Source organism: Protopterus annectens, chromosome 12.part0 (assembly GCF_019279795.1).
Source record: "Protopterus annectens isolate FY-2018-M chromosome 12.part0, PAN1.0, whole genome shotgun sequence".
Taxonomy (NCBI): Eukaryota; Metazoa; Chordata; order Ceratodontiformes; family Protopteridae; genus Protopterus; species Protopterus annectens.
In genome coordinates this window covers 1,250,127,102-1,250,154,246 of record NC_056746.1, presented here as the reverse complement: position 1 = coordinate 1,250,154,246, position 27,145 = coordinate 1,250,127,102, and the positions used below count along the sequence as shown (strand labels likewise).

Genomic DNA, 27,145 nt, shown 5'->3' with positions numbered 1-27,145 from the left:
TGATGGTAGTCCATTGAACACAGAAGGCGTTACAAGAGATTTGGGAACACAGGTTGACAGCAACCTCTCTTTTGAACACCACGTTGCCACTGTGATCAGAAAGTCCTTCTATGTGGCACATCTCATTACTAAGGGTTTTGCATCCAGGAAGAAAGAGGACATTGTCTCCCTCTACTCTTCCATCATTAGGTCAATTATCGAGTACAATGCCCCATTTGGCATGTACCTCACTAGACACCTGCAACAACTGGAGAGGCCACAAAAGTACCTCACAAAGAGGATTCTAGGCCTTAAACACTTGTCCTATATGAACAGACTCAAAAAAACTCCCAACTATTTTTTGTCTCCTATAGCCTACTTAGAGGTGATCTCTGCTTGACTTACGAAGCCATGTCTGACCCAGCTCTGTTAGAAGTGCTACAGCTAAATAAATCCCAATCCCTCAGCACCACACACTCCAGAGACCACAACCTTATTACCACAATCAACAGAACATGCTGGAGGGACAGGTTCATAAACCAGAGACTGCCCATGCTATGGAACAAACTTCCCATATATGTCAAGCAGAGCACCTCACTGGCCCTCTTCAAGAGAAATCTTGATGAGTGGATGGGAAATAGAAAATTCACCTTGGGGATCACTCCAGTGGCTCTTCTCGACAGAGGTACTAGGAACTAAGGTCGGGTGGCACGAGGCCAGGGTAATCCTATGAGCTAGGCTTGTAAAGGCTCCAGGGCCATTAGCCTAGTACACACCTATGAACCTATATATATATATATATATATATATATATATATATATATATATATATATATATATATATATATATATATATATATATATATATATATATATATATATGTATATATATATATATATATATATATATATATAAAAATATATATGTATGTATGTATGTATATATATGTTGTGTCTTTTGGCTTATCCCGGTTAGGGGTCGCCACAGCGGAACTCCAGTCCGCTAATGTTTGGTAGTGGATTTTTACATGCCGAGTTACCAGCCCTGACGCACAACTTTTAACGAAGGCACGCCCATTCACGTATGCCTCCACCCAGAAGACGCTCTAGCTGAGAATCAAATGGGACAAAGTCTTGCTGTGAGGCGACAACGCTACCGCAACACCACTACCGCAGGTCTATGTATGTATGTATATATATATATATATATATATATATATATATATATATATATATATATATAATAAAAGTATTGTCACCTAGTGGGAAAAAGAAAATATGCATGTGTAAATATGTATGTACATGTGTCAAACCAATATTACATAATACAAAACAGATCAAGCCCCCTCCCGAAAATCTAAAAATGACCTGGTTAATATAGCAAAAACATTGGTATGTCTATTAATTATTAAGTTAATTAATGTCCTACATATAACAAATATCTAACCAATATGAAATAGTGCAAAAGGTCAGAATAATTAATTCAATCTTTGGGGTAACATAGCCCCAAAAGTAGAAATTCAGTAACATTCTCTATCTAGTATGGTATGCTTGCTCTGAACATTATGAATTCAGTGTGACTCGATCAATACTGATAAATGTATAAATGGTAGTAAAATGCTGGAGTTGATGTTTGTTTGGTGCACACCTATCCCAATGGCAGTTTAAGTCACTGAAATGCAGTGAAATGTGCTGCTATCACACCCTGGACCTTTAGCCCACTAAAAAATACAATTGTATAAAACAAGGTAAACCAGCCAATCAAATGAATAAATAATAAGGTGTGCATTTTAGAACTTCTGGAGGTATTTCTAGATGCAAAGTGTTAACTACAACAAACTCTTTTAAACTGTGCACAATGTCCAAAAGGGAAAGCGCCAGAAGCAAATCACCCATACCACTAATTTGTAAAGGCCTGTCAAATAATATTTCTTGTAATGCCCAACATACTGTGGTAGGCATGTCCCATTCCTGCACAGTACCAAACTACAGCATCAGCATTATGTTTCTTGTAAGCTCTATTGAAAAGCCAATTCTTTAAAGTTCTTAGCCTCTTGATCTATTTTACTGCAATGTCTGCGTAACCTTAAAACTGTGAAATGGGTACATTTCTAATTACATGAGGTGGATGACAACTGGAAACATGTAATAAAAAATATGGGGAAAAGAGTTTATGATAAACAGAAGTAGAAAAAGAGCCAACTTGCAGTTTGGTAACCATGCCATCAAGGTAGTTACTAACAAAAATATCATAGGTGCGTGTGTGTAGTACTCAGTATTAGTGTGTTATTCAAAAAGGTAACACATTCCTGCAAGGATGTAAGTGTCTTTTTCCTTAACAATGACTGTCTGGTAAAGATCCCCTCCAAAACACATTCTGACCATATAAGTTAATGTTATAATGCTAATAGATGTACACTTTCTCAAGATGACAGAATTTGCCATTTTGTGGCGGGTCTACTCACACTGACACTTATTATTCTGAGAAACCTACGTGATGATTGCCTCCCAAGTCATCACAGAACTAATTTTACAAAACAATGCATTTTCCAGCAATTTGTTTAAAAAAACAAGATATCTGATCCACTGTAAGGATTTTTAAAATCTTGTAACATGAAAAGAAAATGTCAGCTTTTGTTTGAGACTTGGTGTTGTTGCTGCCTCTACACTAACAAAAGGCTCTAGGCAGTTAAGTGTTTTTTTTCTCTTAAAAGCCCTTTTCCTTTTGGCTAGGAAACCCCTAGCATGGTGAGACGGTCAAATTACATAAATACACACATACAACTGCAGAGTAAGCTTTGTGCTTAGACACTGTTTTCAAAAATCTTATACACATGACAGGAAAATTTGACAGTAAATCTAGGAAACTCTTATAAATTAGGGTTTGGTATAATGGTCAAGGTGTTTACCTCACAGGCAAGAAATACAGGGTTTCATTCTCACCATACCTCTTAGAGCAATACATCTGGTCAAAGCCATCAATAATAGGGGAACAAAGGCCCTAAAATGGGGACACTTTTTAAATATTATTCTTACAAACTTAGAAAATTGATAGAATAACAAATTTTGTATTGGCATGAAGTTTCTGAAGGGTATGAAGTCTGTAACTCAAATTTCTGTCATTATTTTCTGACTTCTACCGTCAATGACTTGTCAGTGATTTGTCAGAAAACCATGATTTTATAAGAAATGGGCCAAAAATATGATGCAAAAATCTGGGCATTCTGTGAAAATCTGTACAGTTGAGAGGTATGATTCTCATTTAAAATGGCTAACAAAACCACCTAGCCTAGTACTGTCACACGCATGGTTGGGCTTAAAAAGGCCCTTGTGGTTGCTAGCCTAGTAAACACCTATGAACTCTGATCTCAGATTTGCAAGTCAAACAGCTGATGAAGTAGAGACACTGAGCCATGCAATGAAACATTTAACATAAAAAGATGTAAAATGCATCCACCTGCACCATGTCAGCCAGAGAGGATAATGTGGAAAAAAGTATGACCTCGGAAGAAGTGGAGGTTTCTGTGAACAGAGGCAACCTTACCTGTTTGATTGACCTACTGTCTCAGGTTGTGGGAACACAAGGTTCTGTCTAAGTACCTCTACATCTTTTATTTGGCCGGGCAATCAGCTTGAGATTTTAGCCTAGAACTCTAGCCAGTCAATGAGCACTATGGATGTTAACACTCAGGGGTGTATAGGTTGCATGCTTCAACCTACACTAGCACATGAAATTAATGGCTGAGTTTCCATTTCAGGATTTACTGGTGGTTTAAAGTCCAGTGGATGGCAAACAGTTCCCGATTACACAGCGGACATCGATTTCCACAGGAGGAATGACAAGAGTATTACCTTTTCAGGTATTTATAAACCACCAGTTCTTTCCTACCAGGATATGGTGGGTAAGTTTAGAGACAAGCTTATTAAATACCATACTATTCAGACTGAAATACAATATTTGAAGGAGCGTATTGGTTGGAAGAGAGTTCTGAAAGGACTGCAGCTCTATAAATTTCCCAACAATGTTGAGCCCAACAGTAATTTTCATTTTGAACTCATCAAGCTTTTTAATGGTTTTGGTATAAAGCTCATGAGAGCCACAGTTAAGAATTATGATCAAAACTAAATGCTGTGCTCAATAAACTGAAGGTTTTAAATGAGCAATTTATTAGTGACCTTTTACATATGGTTGACAATTTTAATTATTTTAAAGCATGCAAAGATGCGGACAGTGTAAGCGATGATATCCAGAGGAGAAAGATTTTCAAAATGCAGAGAGATCTGGTGGAATACAAGGAGGGAGTGGCCTACCCTCTTCCCAAAGGAAGATTTAAGGAGCAGACCTCCAATAATTTTCACATATGCAACCAAGAGATACTGTGGAAATGAATACTGAGCCCAGTGTGGATGAACACCCTTCTTTTTCCACTTTGGAATTTCCCTCTTGAGACGTTTCAAATTGACAGCACAGAACCAGGGGGTTAGACAACCATTATGTGAACCAGGGCAGTTCCAATCACAGGTGCAGAAGGGGGACAGTGAGACAACAAGGGAGAGCGGTAGTGCACAACAGAGATTAAATGAGCCAGTGACATTCTTGGAACAGGAGATGTGTGAAATGCCTCATGGAGGAAAAATTATTTAATATTATAATTTCAATATTTTTAATTATAGTGATTAATGTGACTTTTTTATGTATTTATAGAAGGTTTTTAATTTGTCCCAGGTAAACCATTCAGTATAACCGATACACTGGTGGACTTAAAATAATTTTTAAAGAAGCTCAACCTAGGATATCTTTTACAAAATTTGAACCTAAGGGCTCTCGTGATTGTTTCATGATGAAAAGTGTTATTAACCCACCCCTTCAACCAGTTTTAAACATTTTTGAGAAGTTGGTGCAGGCAGATTTTAGAAACTTAAAGAGGAAGATGCAGAATTTAAGTCCAGAAGAGAAATCCCTTTTGCAGTTTCTGTCTAACTCAGATTACCGAATTATGAAGCCTGACAAGGGGGGAGGGTTGATTATTTTGGATGTTATGGACTATGAGGCCCATATGTTCAGAATCTTGGGAGATGAAAAATATATTACCATGTCAAGAAACGAGATAAACAGATAAACATGGCCTACTCCAAGACAGACTTTTTTGTTAATGATCATTTCTTTCAAGGGGGATTGATAAAAAGTTGTTGGACTTCCTGTGTGTTTAAAAGCCCCAAGTTCTTGCCATATTTGGCATACCAATAGTGCATAAGACTGTTGAAGATCCCTCATTCCAACTAATTGTGGCAGCAGCAGCAGGTTCTAGAATGCAGCTATTGGCCATCTATGTAGACCACAAGCTTAAATCTTTTGTTTCTAGTATTAAGCATATTTCCAAAGATTCTTGGGACTTTCTTAAGAATGTTAAATCAGATTTTTTTCATGTTAATTTGATTTTTCTGACAACTGACATTGTTGACATATTTTCTTGTATTCCCCATTCAGTGGGGCTTGAGTGGTTTCACGAAGTGTTGTTAGAATGTGATTCCTTGACCAAAGTGGAAGTGAATTTGTTGGTTGAATTCATGGAGATGTTTTGAACAACAATTTTATGTACTTCAATGAAGAGTATTATAAGCAGCTCAAGGGAGTAACTATGGGGGCCTCTTGTGCCCCCATTTTTTCAAACCTCGTGCTTTATTTTTGGGAAAAGAAATACATTTTAAGATCCCATTTTGCATCACCCTGGCACTAATATGCACATTTGTGTATGGCATTTGTTTAATATGTATGGGATCTGTGTACAGTTTACATGAATTTTTTGATTTCACCGTAAATATAGCCACGTTTTTGAGATTTACTTATACCTATTCCACAGAAAGTATTAATTATCTGTATGTAACTATTTACAAAGACATTAGTGATTAAAGGTTTTAATCTAAGGTGTACCGGAAAGACAGCTTTTCAAATTCATACCTGCATTATTCAAGTGAACATCTCATATGATTAGGGCTTCCAGAATGACCGCTGATCAGAAATCTTTTGTCCAGAAAACTAATTTTATCAAACAGTTATTTGATGAAAGGGGTTACCCCACCAACTTGATTGACCAACTGGTTATCGAGGTCATGGATGGTTGGAACACTAAGTTTTCCCACATTCTTGGAGTCGATGCGAACATCCAGCCAGTTGACCCCCAAGGGGACAACTCCTTTAATAATACCTTTGTCTATACTTTCAGTTCTAATTTTAATTCTAGGGACATCGAGAGGCTTGTCAATAAACACTGGGGGGTTCTAACCCACACCTCAGAGTTAAAGAGTATTGTTAAAGTAGAAAATACCACTCACAGGGATGAAGTGCCCCAAATAAAGCACAACATAGAAAATCCAAAAAAAACCTTCTTCAGGCACACCACGGCAAATAAAAGTGAACTGTTTATTCAACACTAAAACACTGGCATAAAAAACATAAAACAATTTATTCCACAAAACACAGATGACACAGATGAATATTCCAACACAGTGATCTTCAGAACCATGTTTTTCTCAATCTCAACAGTTTAAATAAACACTTTTTTTGCCTAACCTAATTGATAGTTATTATATATTTCACAATACATCCAAAATATTTATATATAGCAACATAAGTGTAAAGTAAAATAAAAAATTATGTCAAAAAGTGAAAATATATATAAAAAATTATTAATTGTTGTATATATATACCTAACATCTCACCAAAATCAAGAAAGGCTTGATGCTAATATAATCATTAATGCCAGGATGGGTAGTTGCATCTAAAAAATTTGTAGATCCTGGTCTTAAACTTTCTTTCTGTTCCTTTGGATGTTTTCCATTTCAATTTGCCCTATAAAGGGGTTTATATTTCTTTCCCCATTGGGAATTTACATAGTTGGTAACATCAATAACCATATCCCTAGGGTATCCTCTTTTCAAATAGCCTTTGTATTGTGTCTAATTCTTTAATCATAAAGTCTCTAGTGGAAGACACGTCTGAATACTCTCAGTTTCACCCCCACACTATTAGTATATCATAAAAAAATCGTAATATACATAGACATAAGCTTAAAGTATGGAAAAAAAAAAAATAAAATCCATTCCCATATAACCAAATTTGCATATAATGTTGCATAGATGCGCGCTTGCAACTCCCTTTCCTTGTCTGTCTAAATGTTTCTAAAGAATTATTGTAATGTCCAAAAAAAATAACATCCATCCATCTCATGATTGTTGTATGTTTGTTTGTAACATACAGAATATTTTATCCAGTTTATTTAATAAATTCCACGAATCCTTAAGTAGATGTGGGACTTATCGTGAGATATGCTTTGTCCAGTGATCCACTGCTACACTAAATTAAATGTTTTGGGACTTGGACCGGAGATATATAGGTCTATATGGGAGTTCCTGGTTTTTTTTGAAATCGAAAATATATATATAATGGGCCAATATCATTCATTCATTCATTGTATAGATCTTCAGTAATTCTATTATCAATATTCTATTAAAATGAACCAAATGACTCCCAATATAATCCTATCTATGACCTATGTTGAGATGATTCTAGAGATAGCTTCATAATTCAATAATTATAATAATATCATTTATTTTGTTTGTATTTTTGTTGATATTATTAACATAATCCCCCCCATAATCCCCCTTCCATTCTAAAAACATAAAAACAATCGGGTTCAACATAAACAGCGCTTTCACATTTATAAAAATGCTTCCTCAGACTGTTAACGAAACATCCAAAAATCAAACATTTTAAACCTAAACTCATTAACTTACTAGCCAATCAGTGTATAGACTAATCATTTGAAAAATGCTTTTAACGAAGTTCACTTCATATAAATCTGCTTTACAATGGAAAGATGCAACTATATATAAAACAATGAAAAAACTAAAGGAAAAAATATATAATACAATATACTATGAAAAAATACAGTAATATATAATCTGTGAAGATATAAAAATATATAAATATATATAAATGTTAAAGACACATTTAAAACTGCTAAAATTAATTCATGCATATATATAAAGAATGATATATGAAGCAATATATAAGCGTGTCACTGGAGCACTTTTACTAAACAGAGTTGATAGCCTAAGAGTCTGGTAACTTGCATGTCAACTATATAAAACTAATGTGTCACTGTTTTCTCTATCTAATGTTTACAATCTCTAGCTGCCAAAAAGGGTTTGAGAGAAACCCTATATTTTAACCCAGTTGACTTATCTGCCTGTAGCTTCATTATCCATCTGGCTTCTCTTTGTTCTGTATAGATTTTATGATTTCTTAGCCTGTTGTTTTTACCTACTATCTCTATCACAGTAAATTTAAAACAGTGTGTGGTGCCTAAAGTGATGACGTGTTTGGCTATAGCGTTGTTCTCATCTTCTTTGCTAACTGCATATATGTGTTCACGTACTCATTCATGTAAAGTCCTGTTGGTCTTTCCAACATAGAAACACCTGCTTGCAGTGCAGATTGCTATATAGACCACATCCCTGCTCTTACAATCAGCATACAAATCAAAATTGTATCAACATCCAGTTTCAGGATGTATGAAATGGTCACATCCTGACATATAGCTACATTGTTTACATGACCTGCACGCAAATGTTCCTTTCCTATCAGAGATGCTTGGTGATGGTTAACGTTCTCATAGCATAACATTCTTTTCAAAGTTTTTGTATTCCTATAGGTGTAGCTTGGTGTCGATCCTACTACTTGCCGGATCTTTGTGTCTACTGTAAGAATGTTCCAATTCTTGTGGAAAATATCTGCGATTTTTGCATTATTATTAGTGTAGGGTATAACTATTTTATTAAACTTTTCTCCATTATCTTGTCTTGTGTGAATAACCTCACCACCATTCCTCCTATGTATAAATGGCTTCCCTACTGTGTTCCTCTTCTCATCACCTCCCTGTCGTAGCATCACTGTCTCATTTTGTTTATAACCTCTCTCGTAAAACTCATTATGTAACATATCGATGGTCTTCTTAAAGTTGTTTTCATCACTAGTGAGTCTAGATGCTCTCAACATCTGGCTCTTCACTATATTCTTGTAAATATGTGGAGGATGCATACTGGTTCGATGCAGTAACATGTTCCTCCTACATTCTTTCCTACAAAGCTGTGTCTCTATATGTTGCCCTTCTTTCAATAATAACACATCCAGGAATTCTATTTGATCAGTGGACCATTTTCAAGTAAAGGATAAAATGTCTGTGGTCCCATTGATGTATCCAATAAACTCTTGGAGTGTATCAGCACTACCCCTCCATATTAAATAAATGTTGGATTCCAAAATGGTGGTCATCTAGGGTGCACCCTATGCACAGAGCTCCTTACCTCATTTACATCTACTAAGGTATTTCTGTACTCTAAAGAGTTCGTGGTTGTGCTCCTAAGTAAAAAGATCCACTTTACTATTATTACTTTGGGATTTTCATCCTTTCACTACCTGCAGGATCCATATTCACCCTTTAAAATCTACAGTTTCTCTATAGTGCCATAGCCACGTGCATCCTAAGGGCCTGAGTTCATCCTTTGCACTCCTAATACTTCATGGCTAAACAGATAAGCATGGCAAATGAACCTGACATCATGGAGACACAAACTACAAAAGCCAAACCTTCAGCAATCTTCTCTCCGGAAAAAGAGGTTCTCTCTAAAAGACAGAGAATAAATAAGCAAAGTACGGAGTCTAATAAAGCCAGTGCCAAAACCAAGGATGATTCCAACTTCCACATGGACGAACTGAAACAGGCCCTCCAACCCATTCATTCTGCCATACAAAGTTTTCGAAACAACTTACTAACCTGGGAAAATCTATTAATCAAGTTGTAGACAGAGTAGTTACCCTGGAACAAAAAACACAAAGTAATGAATTTCAAATTCAGTCTTTGTTTGATGAGCTGCGCACCAAAACATCTTCTATAACTGACCTTCAACTAAAATTAACTGACCTCAAGGCAAGGAGTAGACGCAACAATATTTTAATTAGAGGTCTTCCTGAGAACTATGAAAATCAAGTTCTACTAAATACTACTAAACAGATTTTTGAGTCATTGCTGCGTTTGGATGGCTGTCCAACTGACATCACGATTGAGAGAGCTCACAGTGCCTTATACAAACGTCAAGATTCCTCAACACCCCGTCAAGTTTACACAAGGCTACTTAACTTTCAGGTTGCTCAAAGGATACTGAACGCGGCCAAAAAACACAAATCCTTCACATGGAATAACCATAAAATATCCTTTTCTCAAGACTAACCCCTTTCCATTAAAGAAAGCAGATAAAAATTAGCTCCATATTGTGCGGATCTTATTAAAAAAGAGATAAGATTCCAGATGCGCTTTCCGAACACTTTAATCTTCTTCAGCAATGGTAATAGATACACAGCCACTTCCCCGCTCGAAGCAAAAGAAGTTTTTCTTAAAGCCTTCAATAAGGCTCCTGAGTTGTAATCCACTAAACATGTAAGCGCTTCAGCTACCAAGTCTTTTGTATGACCTGTTTACTTACCGGGTGGTTTTCCAGTGATTAACTTGCTCTGCTTTCCTTGTTAACTTTGTTTTTTCTTTAGTGTTTGTCTTTTACAGACACTCCCCAAAAAAGCTAGGAACATTTAGGTCTCGAGCTGTTTCCTGGAGGGTCCTCCTTGATGTGTGACTCCCAAATGTTCACTTATAAAGGCTCCACCTCTGTTAATGGCGCTAATAGTGCTATCTGTCAGATCTGTGCCTCAGCTTTAAGATCTTGTTTCAGTGTAAACTGCCTGGGTCTACGCTCGCAAAAATCATATTTTAAAGCCGGAAATTTCCATGCATGACGGGTGGAGTCCGTATTCAACAGGTAACTCTGTTTATCATCACTCAACCAAGTTTGAGATCAGCTCTGTTTACTAATGCACGCTAACTCCTAAAACGGGCATCTGAGAAGGTCAAGATGTCAATGAAGAACTCATGCTTATTTAGAAAAAATTTGCTTGAAAAGCTTGTAATTTAAATATTCCTCTTGTTCGCTATAATACATATCAGATAACCCGATGGTCATATTGTTATTTGCCCTTTTTTTTTTTATCATATTGTGGTGCTAATGGTTTTTAAAGAAATGCCTGCTTATATAAATGTAGGACATAACAACAGTCTACCTAGCTCTTATATTAAGCAGTGACAGGCTTAAATACAATTAAACTATGTAGTGTTCTGGTTGCTCTGATCGTCAACTGTAAATATTGGTATACTGTGTGTGGACATTGATTAATGTAATAACAAGTTGCTAAGAAGTATAATCTACTAATTTTCTATAGTTGTAGATGGAACGATGTGTGTATTAATTTACATACGGGAACTTAACATATATCAGACGTCATGTAACTGATTTTGCAATGTATGTTTCATTCAAAATTATATAGAGCATGTTTAGAACTATTAGCATTGTAATTGTCGGTCTTGCAGGCCCCCTCCCCTTTTTCCTTTTTTTATCTAAAGCACTTATGTGCTCCTCCCACTAGTTGTAATAGTTTATTCATGATAGTTGAAATGAGCAGGATTGCTTATGTATTTGAGTTATACCTCGTTGTTATCTGACTGTATCTCGACCATACATAGTAAACTTTGTTGTCTTTTATGTAAACACAGTCAGTCAAACTCTCCCTTTTCCTCTGCTACATAGATCATGTAACTTTTTAGTCTCTCTTTTTATATCTACCAATCTACATTACTCTCCTCTTCAATGTCCTATTTTTCTCTTAGTATAGCATGGCTACTTATGTGGTCATATTCGTCTGGACTTTGTCTATCCATTTCTTACTTGAATCTTCCATGGTCTATCCTTCACCTTTATCACTCTTTACTCTTATTATGTTATCTGGGTAACTATAACTAAAGAGTTTTTAACTAACATCTAATACGTTGTCTCTCCTCCTAACTATTTTTAAGATTCCCTCTATCTTATCATACCTATTCTGATTTCTACTCTTTTATGGATGCTCGTAAGTGCATTGTAGTAGTGATCAAAGATGGTGGACTTTTGGATGAGCATTTTTCTGTACATATGTATAGTAATGTTGTTTTTACCTTATGTTTGGTATTGTACTTCTTCACCTAGGGGTTATGGGTGGGTAGGCACCGGGGTTAGTCAGAAGGTGTACTATGCTACCTATACTGTTGTTTGTAAACGTCTTGTAATTACAACTTTGTTGTGGATCTCCGCCCTCCCTTATCACTCAAATTTAAGTGCCATCTTCTTCCATTACATGTTGTTCTCCCCATATCTGTGTCAAAATATTCAATTAAACAACGTTCCCTTTAACTTTTTAGGTTTCAGCAAACATGAGTTGGTCTATCGATTATTGGAACATTAGGGGCTTACAAAACAGTGCCAAGAAAAAATTACTACTCCACCTTATTTTTAAATCCCAGGCTAATATTTGTTTCTTACAGGAAACACACTTGCTCAAGGAAGAATGGGAGAAAGAAACCAACAGAAAATGGATTAGATCTATCATAGCTGCTGGGGACAGCTCCAACTCAAAGGGAGTGGCCATTATAATTAAGAAAGAATTCCAGGAGGTAATTAATGATGTTAAATCTGATGAAAATGGTAGATGGTGTTATTTTACATCTCTGCTCCCATGCTCATCCAAACCAGTTCTTTTTATGAATATCTATGGACCATGCTCTCAACAACAACTCTTTATATTAGAAATTTACAACATTCTTTGCTCATTTCAAAACTATATGTTCATAATAGGTGGGGACTGGAATGCAGTAATAGATCCTTGCTTAGATCGCACCAGTAACTCTACCTCGTACAACTTCCAAGCCTCTGTTGCCCTCGGGGAACTTATCTCAGAATTTAACCTCAGTGATTCTATTGCATTTAGAGATATCTCGACCAAAGAAAATTTATACACATACTATTCCAAATGCCATAAATCTTGGTCACGTTTAGACTTCTTTTTAATCTCTGACCCCCTATCTAAATTTAAAAATACCTTTAGTGCTGAACCCAGATTTCGTTCAGATCATGCAAAGATCTCCCTCAAAATTATTTTCAAGCCTTCAACTCCCTCATACACTAATTGGACCCTTAACAATAACTTATTATGTAACAAAGATATAATAAATGAAATTGTCATCTTATCAGACTTAGATATTAGTCTTAAGACTTCCCAAATTCCTCCAGATATCCAATGGGCGGCATGCAAAGCTGTACTAAGAGGTTTTTTGATCAATAAAGCCTCCTTTCTTAAAAAACTTAATAAAAAAGAGAAACTAATCTGATTTTAAACTTATCCTCTCTAGAAAAGAGACAGAGAATATATACTGACCCAAAGATTGACAAATTGATTAATACTACTCGAAAAGAATTACTAGAACTCCTTACTCATAATTACTCCCTTCAGGAACAAAAACTTATTGCAACCTATTCTGAATGGGCGCAAATTCCCTCTAGAACTCTTGCAAGAATAATACAAAACAATCATGGTGCTCCTAGAATCTCTACCCTACATTACCAAAGTAAAATTTATAAATCAGACACTGAAATAATCCAATTGTTTCACTCTCTCTATTCAGACATTTATAGTAGGAAGGAAAATAACACTCATAAACCTCATATGGAGACCTTTCTGAATTCTATCAACTTTCCCTCCCTTAATGAAAACCAAATTTCCCTGCTATCCACCCCGCTGGAACTCCAAGAGATTCAAAACGTTATCAATAACCTCAAACTAGGCAAATCCCCAGGCCCTGATGGTTTCACCACTAATTTCTTTAAAGTGTTTAATCTTAGAATCTCTTCTATTCTTTTGAAGGTCTTCCACTTCATTATAAATAATGGGATCACTGACTTACATTGGAATAATTCGAAAACAATCCTGATATTAAAAAACAAACAAGATAGAGCTGATCCCCATAATTATAGACCTATTTCATTAACAAATGTTGATATAAAAATATTCTCTGCTATCTTAGCCAACAGACTTAAAAAAATCTTGCCCTCCTTAATATCCCCTGACCAAGCTGGTTTTATGAGTTACAGGCACACTTGGGACAATACCTTAACTCTTGATTCCCTAATACAGTTTACAAAAAAAGATAAAAATCCAATTTATGCCTTAACGTTAGATGCTTCTAAAGCATTTGACAGAGTAAACTGGGACTTTTTGTTTTTAACCCTATCCCATTTTAATATACCTAAAACTTTCTCCGATATGATTAGAATACTCTATACAAATTCTTATACTTACCTTTATATAAACAAAAAAAGGTCCAGCATTATTTTGATTACCAATGGAACAAGACAAGGTTGTCCACTTTCCCCCTTTCTTTTTAACATTTTTATTGAGCCCTTTTTCTTATTTATTACCCAAAATACTTTTCACTCTATTCCCAAAGTCTTAAATACTAACATAATACTCTCTGCTTTTGCTGCCGACCTAAATCTTTATTTTCAATATCCCAATACAGACTTGTCTAAAATCATAAACGCTATCAATAACTTCTCTAAAGCTTCAGATTACCAGATTAATAATAAGAAATCACACATCTTTCCAATTAACCCTGACGCTCATAAATCTATTTTCCTGAATCTCCCTTTCAAACAACTTACCACCTTAAATACCTAGGAATACACTTCGCGCACAATCAAGCCTCCATGCTTCAAAATAACTTACTTAAAACTTGGTCTGTAATACATCAAGACCTCCACAGATGGAAACTCATGAATCTGGCATTTCTATCTAAAGTAGCAATACTGAAAATGAATGTCTTGCCCAGACTCCTTTACCAATTTAACACATCGAATATGATTGTCTCCAACAATCTGTTCTCCAAAATTAATAAAGAATTAGCCAAATTCATTTGGTTCCCAAAAACAGTTAGGATTTCTTACTCCAAGCTAACTTACCCCAAGGAGAAAGGTGGGCTAGGCCTTCCAAATTTCCAACTCTACTACACAATTATTTGTTCTAATAGAATATGGACTATTTCAAATCTCAATTGTAAAGCTCATACCCGCTGTCCATCCTGGATGAAAATGTGGCACCATCACATTATTACCAACAAAATTAACCCGAAAGCTATCCCTTTCTTATCACCTACTGCCATTAACAACTCTAAATTATCTCCTACCCTAAAACATAAGATCAGACTATTCCAAAAACTGATTAAGGACATTAACCTTGAAAATACTTTACCCCTTCTCCAACACCTTCATCACAATCCAAACTTCAAGATCAATAATGAAATGGTTGACCTTACTGATTTTCCTCTTATTAAAGATATCAGGGTATATGATATTCTTAAATATAAGGCAAAAACTCTTTCTGAGCTACGTCTAATTCTTAAGACTAACAACAAATACACAGTTATTCTTCGGCAACTAAGAGAGATAATATCTTCGCAATTTACTAATTTTTCTCCCAACCCTCAGGAAATCAACAAACTATGTGAAATAATTTCTACAGTCTCGAGTCCTGAGAAAATGATATCAACATCTTACAGCTTACTGAACTCCTTACTACACAACTCAAACTGCCTTTTCTCTAATTACTGGAACAACCAATGATCCCTCATTACAGAGGAACAAAAGCTCTCCGCTATAAAAATTACCACAGAACTCCCCCCTTTCAAAAAACTCATATATACCCAACTGATGACTAATAACAACTCAATCGCTTTGACCCCAATATGTCTCCCTCATGTACTTGCTGTTCCTTTCTGAGAGCTGATCTCCTTCATATTATGTGGTCCTGTAATCATACTCATAAACTCTGGTGTTCTTTAAAAGTACGTCTTGAGAAAATGGGCTATTATAATTCCACCCTTTCCTGGGAAACAGCCATTCTCCATATCTCCTTCACTAAGATGCCTAAGTTAGAACTCCACATATTAATCACTCTTTGCTCTCTTATCAAATTATACATCACAAAAAACTGGTTGGATCGCACTAAACTTTGTTGGAGGGGTTTTAAGGAGTTGGCAATGAAATATATTTCTGCTCATAAGTTTATCATAAATGGGCCTAAGAAGAAAGCCTATTCTGGCAAATTGTGGAAATGTTTACTTGATTTAATTCTTTGTGAGTAATCCATGTTATTGTTTATCATTGTGTTCTCTGTGGAGGTCCATATTCATACCCCTTGTATTACTTGGAGATCCATTGCCAACCCTCATAATTTTGTATTTTTCCTTTCAAATTGCTCTATCTGTCTGGTAGCACGTTCGTTTGTAAATATTGTACATAATTGTTCTTAGATATAGGTAGTTTACCTTTTTTTTTTTTTTCTTTGTTGTTCGTTCTTTTGCTCACAATGACATGTTATGATCTATTGCTTAATCACAGTGTTTTTTCTTCTTTCTGTATGCTTGGTTTTGTTTTATGCGAAAATAAAAAAAATATTTGAAAATAAATAAATAAATAAATAAATGTTGTCAACAAAATGTCTGTAAAACTGAATATTGTTGCCAAAATACATACTCCTGATGATATATGTGTATTCCCAATATGCCATGACTATGTTTGCATAGGAGTTGGCACAGGGAGTGCCCATGGCTACTCTCTTCTGTTTTATAAAATACTGTTCACTGTAGACAAAGACATTATTTTTCAAGACTATGTCCATCAGCATAGCACATCTTATTATCAAGTCTCTAAATATCTCTTTTTCAATCAGGTATAATCTCATATATTCTATACCTGTGTCATTCGGAATAGAAGTGAACAAGGAAGTGACATCAAGTGTCACCATATACTCGAGTTCTTCATTCATATCTCAAAACTTATATTCACTGAGACTCTCTATAAAATGCTGAGTGTCCCTAACTACAGTGGATGTTGTTTCTACTACACTTCTAAGATGTTTCTCTAAATACACCAATATCGTTTCTGTCAGCCAACCTTTACTAGAGACAATTGGTTTCATCGGTGGATTTTTTATATCTTTGTGTACTTTAGGTAATCCTCTAAATGTGGGGATTATAGGTGTTTCTATAAGGAAATATTTATATAAGTCAAAATCTATAACATTAAACAGAAATAAGTCATATATCTCGTCCTCCATTTATGACCTTATTTAACTGTATTAAAGTAAGTGTTGCATATGTCTCCTTATCCTCTAAAGGTTCTTGCATCCTTGATTCATACATGTTAGCAACTAAAATCACAACAGCTCCGCCTTTATCGGTGGACCTAATCACTGTGTTATTATTAGCTTGCACTTCTTTGAGAGCTCTCTGTTCATCACTATTTAAATTGTAAAAGTCACCTCTAGTCTTGTTACTATTTCCACTATAAAGTGCTAGCAAGTCCCTTTCGCATGCCTTCTCAAATGTTTCAACTAAGGGATTCATTACTGGCATATAAGTAGAAGGTTTTTTAAAAGTATTGTTATTATTTACAACGCCTTGACTCTGTGTATCACAAAAACTCAATTTCAAATTAACGTTTCTTGTAAACATCTTCAGATCTACTAAAAGATCTGTACAAACTACATTTTTAGCTGGTATGAATGAAAGTCCCTTGTTTAATAACTTCCTCTCATGTGCTAACAATTCATAGCTAGAAACATTAATAATCAATTCTGACTCACTGGTTTCAACATTTTCTTTTGAAACTCTAGTCTCTCTTCTGGAAATTTGCATTTCCGTTCATGTTGAACTCGATCGTTTTTATGTTTTTTATGCCAGTGTTTTAGTCTTGAATAAACAGTTCACTTTTATTTGCCATGGTGTGCCTCAAGAAGGTTTTTGTTGGATTAAAGAGTATTGTTCCTGAAGCCCCAGGTTTTGTTAGGAAGAGCGGTAGAAATTTTTAAAAAATTTAGAAAGCCACTCTGTTGATGTGAATTCTTTCAGGAGTAACAAAAGGTTAGGCTCTTTTAAGTGTGTTTTTAGCAATCAGTGTGAATTTATGTTTGACTCCCATGAATATGATTTAGAGGACAGGGAATTTATTATCAAGTCCACCAGACATTTTAATTGTAATAGCAGGGGGGGGGTCATTTATTTGGCCAAGTGTATAGTCTGCACCAGTTTTTACACTGGCAAAACAGAAACAACTTTGAGGAAGTGCATTTATGAGTACATGTATGATGTGATTAATTTTAATGAGGCCAATATGCTTTATCAGCATTCTCTGACATGTTCTGCCAGCAGGCAATGCTTCTTTGTTTTGGCGCAAGTGTCTTGGAGCCCCAGTGGAGGCCCCTGGGAAACAAGATTAGAATTCAAGGAGTTGTTATGGCAACTCAAACTGAATGCAGGCAAGCCTTCCAGGCTTAACAACAATATTTCTATTTCCAGTTTTTTAAAGATCAGGGCAGGTAAATTATGAGAATTCTAATATTTTATGGTAATCACGATTGATGTATTTTTGTTCTTATTATTGGATTACTCAATTACTTGTGTGTAACATTTATGCTTTTAATTATTATGTAATCTTTTATTTGGAACATTAACATGGCTTTAGGAAATTCATTTATTAATATAATTGTTAGCATAGCTAAGTTTACCCAGACATGATCGGTCAGGTTTTTGATTGGCTAGAGTTTTCACTAGAGGGTATAAAGGGATTGGTTAATCATGAATAATTGTTCTGAGGAAGTCTGTCAATTTAAGGATGAAATCACTCAACCTATTGTATTTTTGCTGTTTTTATAATTTATTTTATTAATTCTTATTAAAGTGATATTTTACCTGGACTGTGGTGGTGCAGTTAGCCTTGTTTTGTGGTTCCTGGTTTACAGCGAATGGCTAATTATGTGTATTGGGACTTAAAATGCATCTCATAATGAAAATGGAAATTTAAGACATTTTAGACATTGATTATTTTATACCTACAATTTTCTAGTCTTATCCTAGGTGACATATAAGTTCCCTGGTATTATTTGATGCTGGGATCAGTAGGACCATATGGCTTTGTGATGCAAGTTTGAATCTGTTCTTATTGCCTGTCAAAATAGTGAAAAAAAAAACAGTGGGGAAAACATCCCAGTTACTTATATATAGCAAATCTAAGGATGTCTATCACTGGGAAAGGAAAAATCCAACGGTCGCTGCAATCTCAATCTTGTTAAACATAAGCCTGGCACCTGGAGTATACCTGGTATGTCAGGAGAGTAAGACTAAATAGACACAGGAGGGTGGAGACTAAAACATAATAAAAAAAACATAATTGACTCACTGTAGCATGGTGACTTACTGGCAGCCAACTGCCTTGCCAACTCAACCCCAGAAATAGGCAGGAGGAAGGAAGTGAAAGGTTCAAAGGAAGCCAGGTTAGAGGGTCACAGGGGGAATCTTGAAAAATTACTTTTTCATTGCGAATCAAATCCATGCCAAATCAATTTTTGCATTCCCTCTTTAAAAGTATTAATCATCTAAAATAATGAAAACAGTATATTCTCACATTCTTCAAACTGTCTGTAGAACACATGAAGTATCCACTTTCTCTGCATTCTCCCTTGAACCATGAAGACGTAGGGGCAATAATTTGTCAAATGCAGCTGGTTGAATTTAATTTGCTTCTGTATATCATCTAGATCTTAGGTAGTGTCAAAAAGTTGAAGTTGGCTATTTCAAAATTATTCTAGCACTTTTTCTTTTATAAACATGTTAATGTACACTGGGTGATTTTTCAAAATTAGACCAGTTCCAACAATATGCATGAGCTGAGGGCAGTGCAAAGGCATGAGTGACATTGTCACCTCCCTGAAGAAATGTTCTGGTTAAATTCTAGGCTAGGGTATCTTCTACAAGTTGGTTGACTGGTGACTCTGAATTTTTCTTGTTTGTGTGCATGTGTGTGTGTGTGTGTGTGTGTGTGTGTGTGTGTGTGTGTGTGTGTGTGTGTGTGTGTGTGTGTGTGTGTGTGTGTGTGTGTGTGTGTGTGTGTGTGTGTTTGTGTGTGTAATATGGATGAAAGACCAGGCAATCTGCTTCCATGACCTACTTGCCTAGTAAACTCTCTGGATCAGAAGTCAGCTGCAATTCATGAGCCTGGATAGATGACACAAAAACAGGAGTCAGCACTCATGTCATTACTTCTAGTTTCTGTGACAACATGGCATAAAGGGTCATCAGAAAACTTATTTACATTATCAGAAATAAATATCATTCTACTGGCCAGCACAGTGTTATAGCAGGATAAACCACTGACTACAGCCCAGACAACCCTGATTTGATCAGTGGCTTGCATGTCTGTGGCCCTGGCAAGGGTTGATATCTAGCAGAGGTTGAGAATGTACAGGGAGGAGTTGTTTTCAAGAGAGGCAGGACATTGGCCATGTTGCTGAGGAGGTGAGGTGATATTCCAGCACATCTGTCCCTAGACAGTAAATGTGTGTGTGTGGGCGGGGCTTAGGTATAACAAAAAATTGTCTCTGTGAGCAATTTGATGAAATCCTGTGGTGCCTCAGTCTTCTCACCAGCTCTAAGCATGGGTTGTTGATAGTCAGGATAGGCTTTTCTGGTTTGATAAACCTAGTAAATGAATAGAGGCTTTCATGAGCAGCTAATGGTCAGCTGTGAGGTGGGCCAGAAAAAGGATATTTAAGAAAAGCTGTGTTCTTATAATGTGTTTCACATTCAGCTAGATTGAGATAACTGAAAAGGAGAGTAAAAGGAAGGAATAAAAGAAAGTGGGTTTCATAAGTCATTTAAATTTCTTGCTGTCCCACCATTAGACAAATATTTGCAAGTATATCAAAATAATGTAGGTGTGAAAGAGTCTAAAAAGACGCTGTCTGCAAAGGATTTTTGCCTTGATTTTTTATTTATTTATTTGCAGTTGTTTAACCAGAATAGTCCATTGGGCCTGAAGAACCCGTTTTCAATGGAGTCCTGGGGAGAAAAGCTCCACATACAGATTACACAAAGGTTAATATACAAACATAGATTACATAGATTACATGAAGATTACAGAGGTAAGCAAGACTAAGATTAATATACACACATAAAATGCATGATGACTACAGAGGTAAAACCGACTGATCAAAATTGTTTCAATCAAAGTAATTTTTTTTTTTTTTTTTTTTTTTGTTCAGAAAGTAAAGGAGTTGCTGGATACTAGTAAGGAGTTGTATAAGAGAAGGAAACAAAAATTTGTTACCTGGGATCTGAACAGTGTTGAAGTAAGTGTAATTTATGAGGGATGGGAGCAGGAGCTTTCCCATGTGGAAGTTAGATAAGAGTGGAGTGATTTTTTTAAAGGATGGGAGGCTAGTAGTGGTACGAATGGGAGGGGGGGGGTTCCATAGGCGTGCAAGAGAGTGCGACAGGAGGTATTGTCCTGGGGGGTGGAGGGGTCTGTACACTTCTATAAGGTTTTGATTGTTAGATCTGAGAAGCCTTTGTGTGTGGTGCATTTTAAAGATAGTGGAGAGAGAGGGACAGAGGGATGGCTGGAAAATGAGTTTATGAGCATAGGTGAGCTGAGTATAGGAGAGGTAGTTGGGAAGCTCAAGCCAGTTTAGTTTGTGAAGAGATTCACAGTGATGGGTTGATGATTTGCTGCTAGTAGCGAATCTGGCTATTTTATTGTAACAAGAGGACAGTTTGGTTTTGAGTGATGACTGTAGGTTTGTTAGAAGAGGGGCTCCATAGAGAAGGGAGGGTAAGAGAAAAGAAGTAGAAAGAGTAAGTTTAGTAGTTGAGGTGAGGAACCGATTGTGTCGATAGAGCATGCCAAGTTTTTGGTGGGTTTTCTTTATGTTTAGTAGTAGATGGGAGTTGAATTTGAGCCTGTCATCTATTTGAACTCCTAGTAGTTTAGCTTCAGTTACCAGCTCAAGAGGTGTTGTATTTTGGCTGGAAATGGAGAATAAGTTTCGGTTGAAAGTCTTAGTTGTAGAAGAGGTAAAGATCATAAGTTTAGTTTTAGCAGCATTGAGTGCTAGATGGTTGTCTTTCATCCATTGTTCTGTGGTAGAGAAAGCATCCTGAGTTAGTTTTAAGAGAGTTGGTATAGATGGGGCAGCACAGATGATTGTGGAATCATCTGCATATTGGATAATGTTTGCAAGAGGGATAGAGCGGTAAAAGTCATTAATGAAAATGTTGAAAAGGAGGGGGCCTAGTATTGAACCTTGTGGGACACCTGTGGGGGTGGTGAGGAAAGAGGAGGTGGCCTTTTTCCATATGACAGCTTGTTGCCTGTTTGAGAGATAGCTGGTGAACCATTTGAGGGAAGAGGGGGAGAGGTTTAGGTCAGTTAGTTTAGTAAGAAGTAGGTTATGAGAGATAGTGTCGAAGGCCTTAGAGAGATCGAGAAGGATGGTAGATACAGTGAAGCCAAGATCTCTAGCTTTATTCACAGTTTCAAGGAAGGAAAGGAGGGCAGTCATAGTGCTATGATGGGGTCTGAATCCATGTTGAGTGGGGGTTAATAGAGATGGGGGAGGAGTTGAAGATGGATACATTTCTCTAGGATCTTAGAAATGGGAGAGAGAATGGCAATGGGACGGAAATTAAAAATATTAGTATTATTTCCACCTTTGTGCAGGGGAATGATGTAAGCTTTTTTCCAGATTTCAGGAACAAGACGTTCCTGGATAGAGTGGTTGATTAGGATGCTGATAGGGAGGGCAATGGCTTCAGCAGCTATGCTGAGGAAGAATGAGGGAATGTTATCGGGGGCATTGGTGCATGGTTTTAGTTTCTGCGGGAGTTTTCTTATAGTAGAAGTGGGAATAGGTTTAATGAAAAATGGTGGGGGTTGAGAGTATGAGGAATGGGAGAAAGGAGTTGGGAGGGGAGATGGGAGAGGAGAAGTGGAGGTAGGAGGCAGATTGTTATTTGAAAAAGAAGAGGTCAGTTTGGAAATAGAGTCAACGAAAAAAGAATTGAATTGGGTAGCAAGATCAGAGTCTTGTACATTTGGGGAGGGGTTAGGGTTTTCTGTAGTACCAGGTTTTAAGAGGGTAGCTATACCTCTCCAGAATTTTTGTGGGTTGGTGTTATGGTTGCCTTGAAGTTGGGCAAAGTAGTTTCGACGGCCTGCTGAGATAAGCTTTTTAACTGAGTTGGGAAGAGTTTTGTATTCATTAAGGTTAGATGTAGATTTGTTCCTCTGGAATTGTGTCCAGGCTTTATCTCTAAGTCGCATGGTGGCTAGAGTACTTTTAGTAATCCAGGGGGTGGCTTTCCTTTTTATTCTTTTGGTTATTAATGGAGCATGAATATTTAGGAGATGTAGGAAGGTTGTATTAAAGTGAGTTATTGCATTTGCAAGTGGTAGAGTTTTTAAGGGATACCAGTTAAGTGATTTAAGGGTGTCAGAGAAAGCCTCAGGGTTAAAGTTTCTATGACATTGGGTAGCTAAGTAAGTATGAGTAGCTAGTAAGGGAGAAGGAGAATGTCTTGTGAAGATGGGAAGGTGGTCACTGAGGGAGTCAGGGAGGGTTCCACTGTCGGGATAGTTGTGGGGGTGGGATACTAATATCCAGTCTAAAATGCTGCCACTAGTGAAGTCTTTTGTTGGTCTAGTTATGGAGTTGATGAGTTGGGAGTAGTTGTATAGGTTGATGTTGAGGGGGTGAGTATGGGACTGAATGGAAGACCAATTCATATTGGTGTCTCCCATGATTATAGTTTCATTACAGATGTTAGTTGATAGCCAGGAGAGGATTTCTTCGAGTATTGGGACATTGTCTCCGGGGGGAATGTAAAGAGAGGCTATATATATAGATTTATGTCTGTTTAGCTGAAAGTGAGCTAGTATTACTTCTGCATTAGTGAACCTTGGTATGGGTTTATTGTAAGATGTTATAGATAGGGAGGATAAATTAGAGCCACACCACCACCCTTTTTTGGGTTCTGTCTGCTCTCATGATAGAGTAATTGGGTGGTAATATCTCTTCATTTTTTACATTTGGTTTTAGCCAGGTTTCAGATATAGCTAGGATGTCTGGTTTGTTATGGAGTAGCCAGGCATGGAGATTTGGAATTTTGTTAGCTAAACTTTGTGCATTAAGAGCTGCAAGTAGGATAGATTTATTGATTGAGGAGGAGGGGGTTGGGCCTGGGTTAGGGTGTATATCAACAGATAAAAGTATTGACGTTAGAAGTTGAGTTAAGCAGAGGAGGTATTTGGGTTGTTTCGATTGAGAGGTATAAGTAGATAGAGTAGTGGGAGGTATGGAGGGTAGAGTAGTTGATGAGGTTTTTAGAGGGGAGAGTAGTTTGAAATGAAGACATAGTTTACTGCTGAAGGGATACAGTTCAGGGGAGATTGAGCTGAAACACTTGGATTGTGAAGAATGGAGGGTGCAGGTTGTTTGTGAGAGAGGTGAGTAGGTGATGGGATGAGGTTGGGTAAGACAGTAGATATAGGTAAGGTTCAGGAGGAGTAGTAGTTGAATTGGGAAAGATGAGTATTTACCAAGCATGTTGGGGTATTGATAAGCAATGTAGGGGTATAGAGTAAGGAGGAGGGAGGGATATGAAGTGGTGGTTGTATGAAAGTGGGAGGAGAAAGAAGAGGAAGGGGTGGAGTTCTGAGGTTGGAGGGGATAGGAAGAGGAAGGGGTGGAGTTCTGAGGTTGGAGAGGAAGTAGGAGTGGTTAGATGGTATAAACCTAGATGCACTGGGGGGTGGGTGGGAATTGGGGGTAGGGTAGGGGAGCGGAGTGAGCCCGCAGGGCAAACGGAGCGGGTAGAGACAAGGAATAGAAGTTAGAAAGGAAAAACTATCAGCAAAGCAGTTAGCTACAGGTTAGAAAGGTAGGATCTGTGTGGAGAGGAACTGAGATGGTACAGGAGTCTACCGAAAAGGAGAGCCAGAGGGGTAAAGTACTGAAAGGGTACAAGGTGAGTGTGAAGAGGATCAGATCAAGGGCATAAGAAATTAGTTGAGATTACACAGGGTACAGCAGAGAGAGGCAGAGAAAGATGGATAGGATTAAAGTGCCACCAAGAGAGAAGAAACTGGTATTGTAGGTAAGTGAGTAAGGGAACAAACTGGTGTAGAACTGTGGTAGAAGAGATGTATAGTAAGAGGGAGTCTAGGAAAGTGGGGAGGTGGGTTGGCTGTTGGGTAGATAGAGAGGAGAGGCAAGGGGAAGCTGGCTGCTCAAGCTCACTGCGAACTTTGGAGCCCTGAAGCAAGTAGTAGACAGGGGTCTGAGTTACAATGTGGACTTAGCCCATAACATACTTTCTTTCAATATTTTATTGACTGGAAGAGTTCTGTAGTGGTCTCCTTTTACAGCTCCGAAGCAAAGTTTGTGGTACAGCATACATAAAAGCAATACAACTATTTAGCTAAATATAATTATTTATAAGAAGGGAGTCTGCAAATAGCTCCTCCCAAAATGCCATCACAACAAGTTTTATTGAGAGAGAGGCAATATAATAACTTCAGTATTTTAAGCTAATCCAATTGTAATGTCACAGATAGTCTGTAGAAACACAGTGCATTTGATCTTGTTTTTATTTAAAATAATTTAAAAACTAAAGAATGGACAGTTTTGCATATTCAGTATTCAAACAAATGATCTGTGATGTACATGGTTATTATGTCATCATATTTCAACAAAAGCGCACACAGAATCTGAAATGTGCAAACAAGCATCCAAATAAAATGAATGTAGTCATTATTCAAAGGCACTTTGTTAAACCAGAACCTGTTATGTTTAAAAACATCATCCCAGTATCAGTTTACAGTTCATCTACATCTTGTGCATTTACTTACCTGCTGCCCTGCGGGTGGAGAGTTCATCGCAGGCTGTACCTGCATTGCCATTTGGGAAGTCAGGAGCGACTGGTGTGAGACCTGCTGCAGATTCATTAAGGAATTCTGTTGGTGGTGCAGGGATAGCTGCTGGTGCAGAGGAGGGCTAATCTGAAATGATGGAGGTGGAGAGGGAATGTTACCGGATAACATGGACTTGGAGCTGAGGGTCCTGCTGAGGCTGGAGTGAGGTGGTCCATGGTAAGGTTGCAGATCTGATGGAAGAAATGAACTTAGACTTGTATACGGTGAAGACGACTGTGGTGGTACACCATACAGTGACTGCTTTGGTGGCAGCATATGTGAAGGCTGATTCGCTTGAACATTTTTTGTTTCTACTTGGTCACTGTAGCTCTGTAGAAAAATACAAAAAAATCACAGTCTGAGAACACAAAAAATATTGAGAAATTGTAATGACAGGAAGTAAGATGTAGACTGCTTTGGGTTTTCTGTTCTAACAGCTGACCAGAAGACGTACATTGATTCTATGTGAGCTGTCTTTTATGTTAATACCATAAAATGTCTGACATATTGCTACCATGCAATTTATCTGCACTGCAGAGAAAGGTAACATATTGCAAATGGAAGTATAACTGGTTACAAATGGAGATCAGAAAGGTGATGATGTTTGCTTTTGACCTTTATGCACAAGGCCATATTACTTCTGAGAATGAATGACAAAAAAGAAAGAAAATGTGGGCAACAACAGAAGGAATCACTATATTAACTGAAAACATTAACATACCATTGCTGGAGCCTTCCTGTGTCCTGAAAGAGTGCTCTTCAAACTATCTGGAAATATACAGAGCTGAGTATATTTTTCTGGCACTTCAGAGTTGTGTACTGGTAATTGTTGTTTGACTAATTTTATATCATTGCTGGCTGACTTCAGAGTTGTGCACTGTTATTTTTGCTTCATTGTACAGTTTTTCAGATCTCTGCTGAAGGTGTTTTTCCCCCTCCCCCTATTTCTCTGTGTCATAAGTTGGTCTAACTTTATGCAAGTAATCCTTGAGATGGTTTTACATCATGTGTGTTATCTGACCATCTCAAGGATTACTTGCATAAAGTTAGACCCTCTTAGTAAAAAAGTCTGCATATCATTGCTGGAGCCTTCCTGTGTCCTGAAAGAGTGCTCTTCAAACTATCCGGAGATATACAGAGCTGAGTATATTTTTCTGGCACTTCAGAGTTGTGTACTGGTAAATGTTGTTTGACAATTTTATATCATTGCTGGCTGAGTTCAGAGTTGTGCACTGTTATTTTTGCTTCACTGTATAGTTTTTCAGATCTCTGCTGAAGATGTTGGTTTTTCCATACCCACCCTCCCTATACCTGCATTGTTGTTTAAATTTGGAGGTTTTTGCAGTTGCCCGCCCTCACTGTAGATTTGATCTGGGACACTGCCCCC

At 37.1% G+C, this 27,145-nt stretch overlaps 1 protein-coding gene across 3 annotated transcripts in view; it reads right to left on the bottom strand.

Annotated features, from left to right (window-relative positions):
- TOX2 (TOX high mobility group box family member 2) overlaps positions 1-27,145 on the bottom strand; it is a 1,557,917-nt gene that overhangs the window by 43,753 nt on the left and 1,487,019 nt on the right. For all 3 annotated transcript variants that reach the window (XM_044090259.1, XM_044090258.1, XM_044090260.1), the window contains one exon: positions 25,696-26,088. In XM_044090259.1, the coding sequence (XP_043946194.1) occupies positions 25,696-26,088 (393 nt within the window). The remainder of the gene's footprint in view (positions 1-25,695; positions 26,089-27,145) is intronic.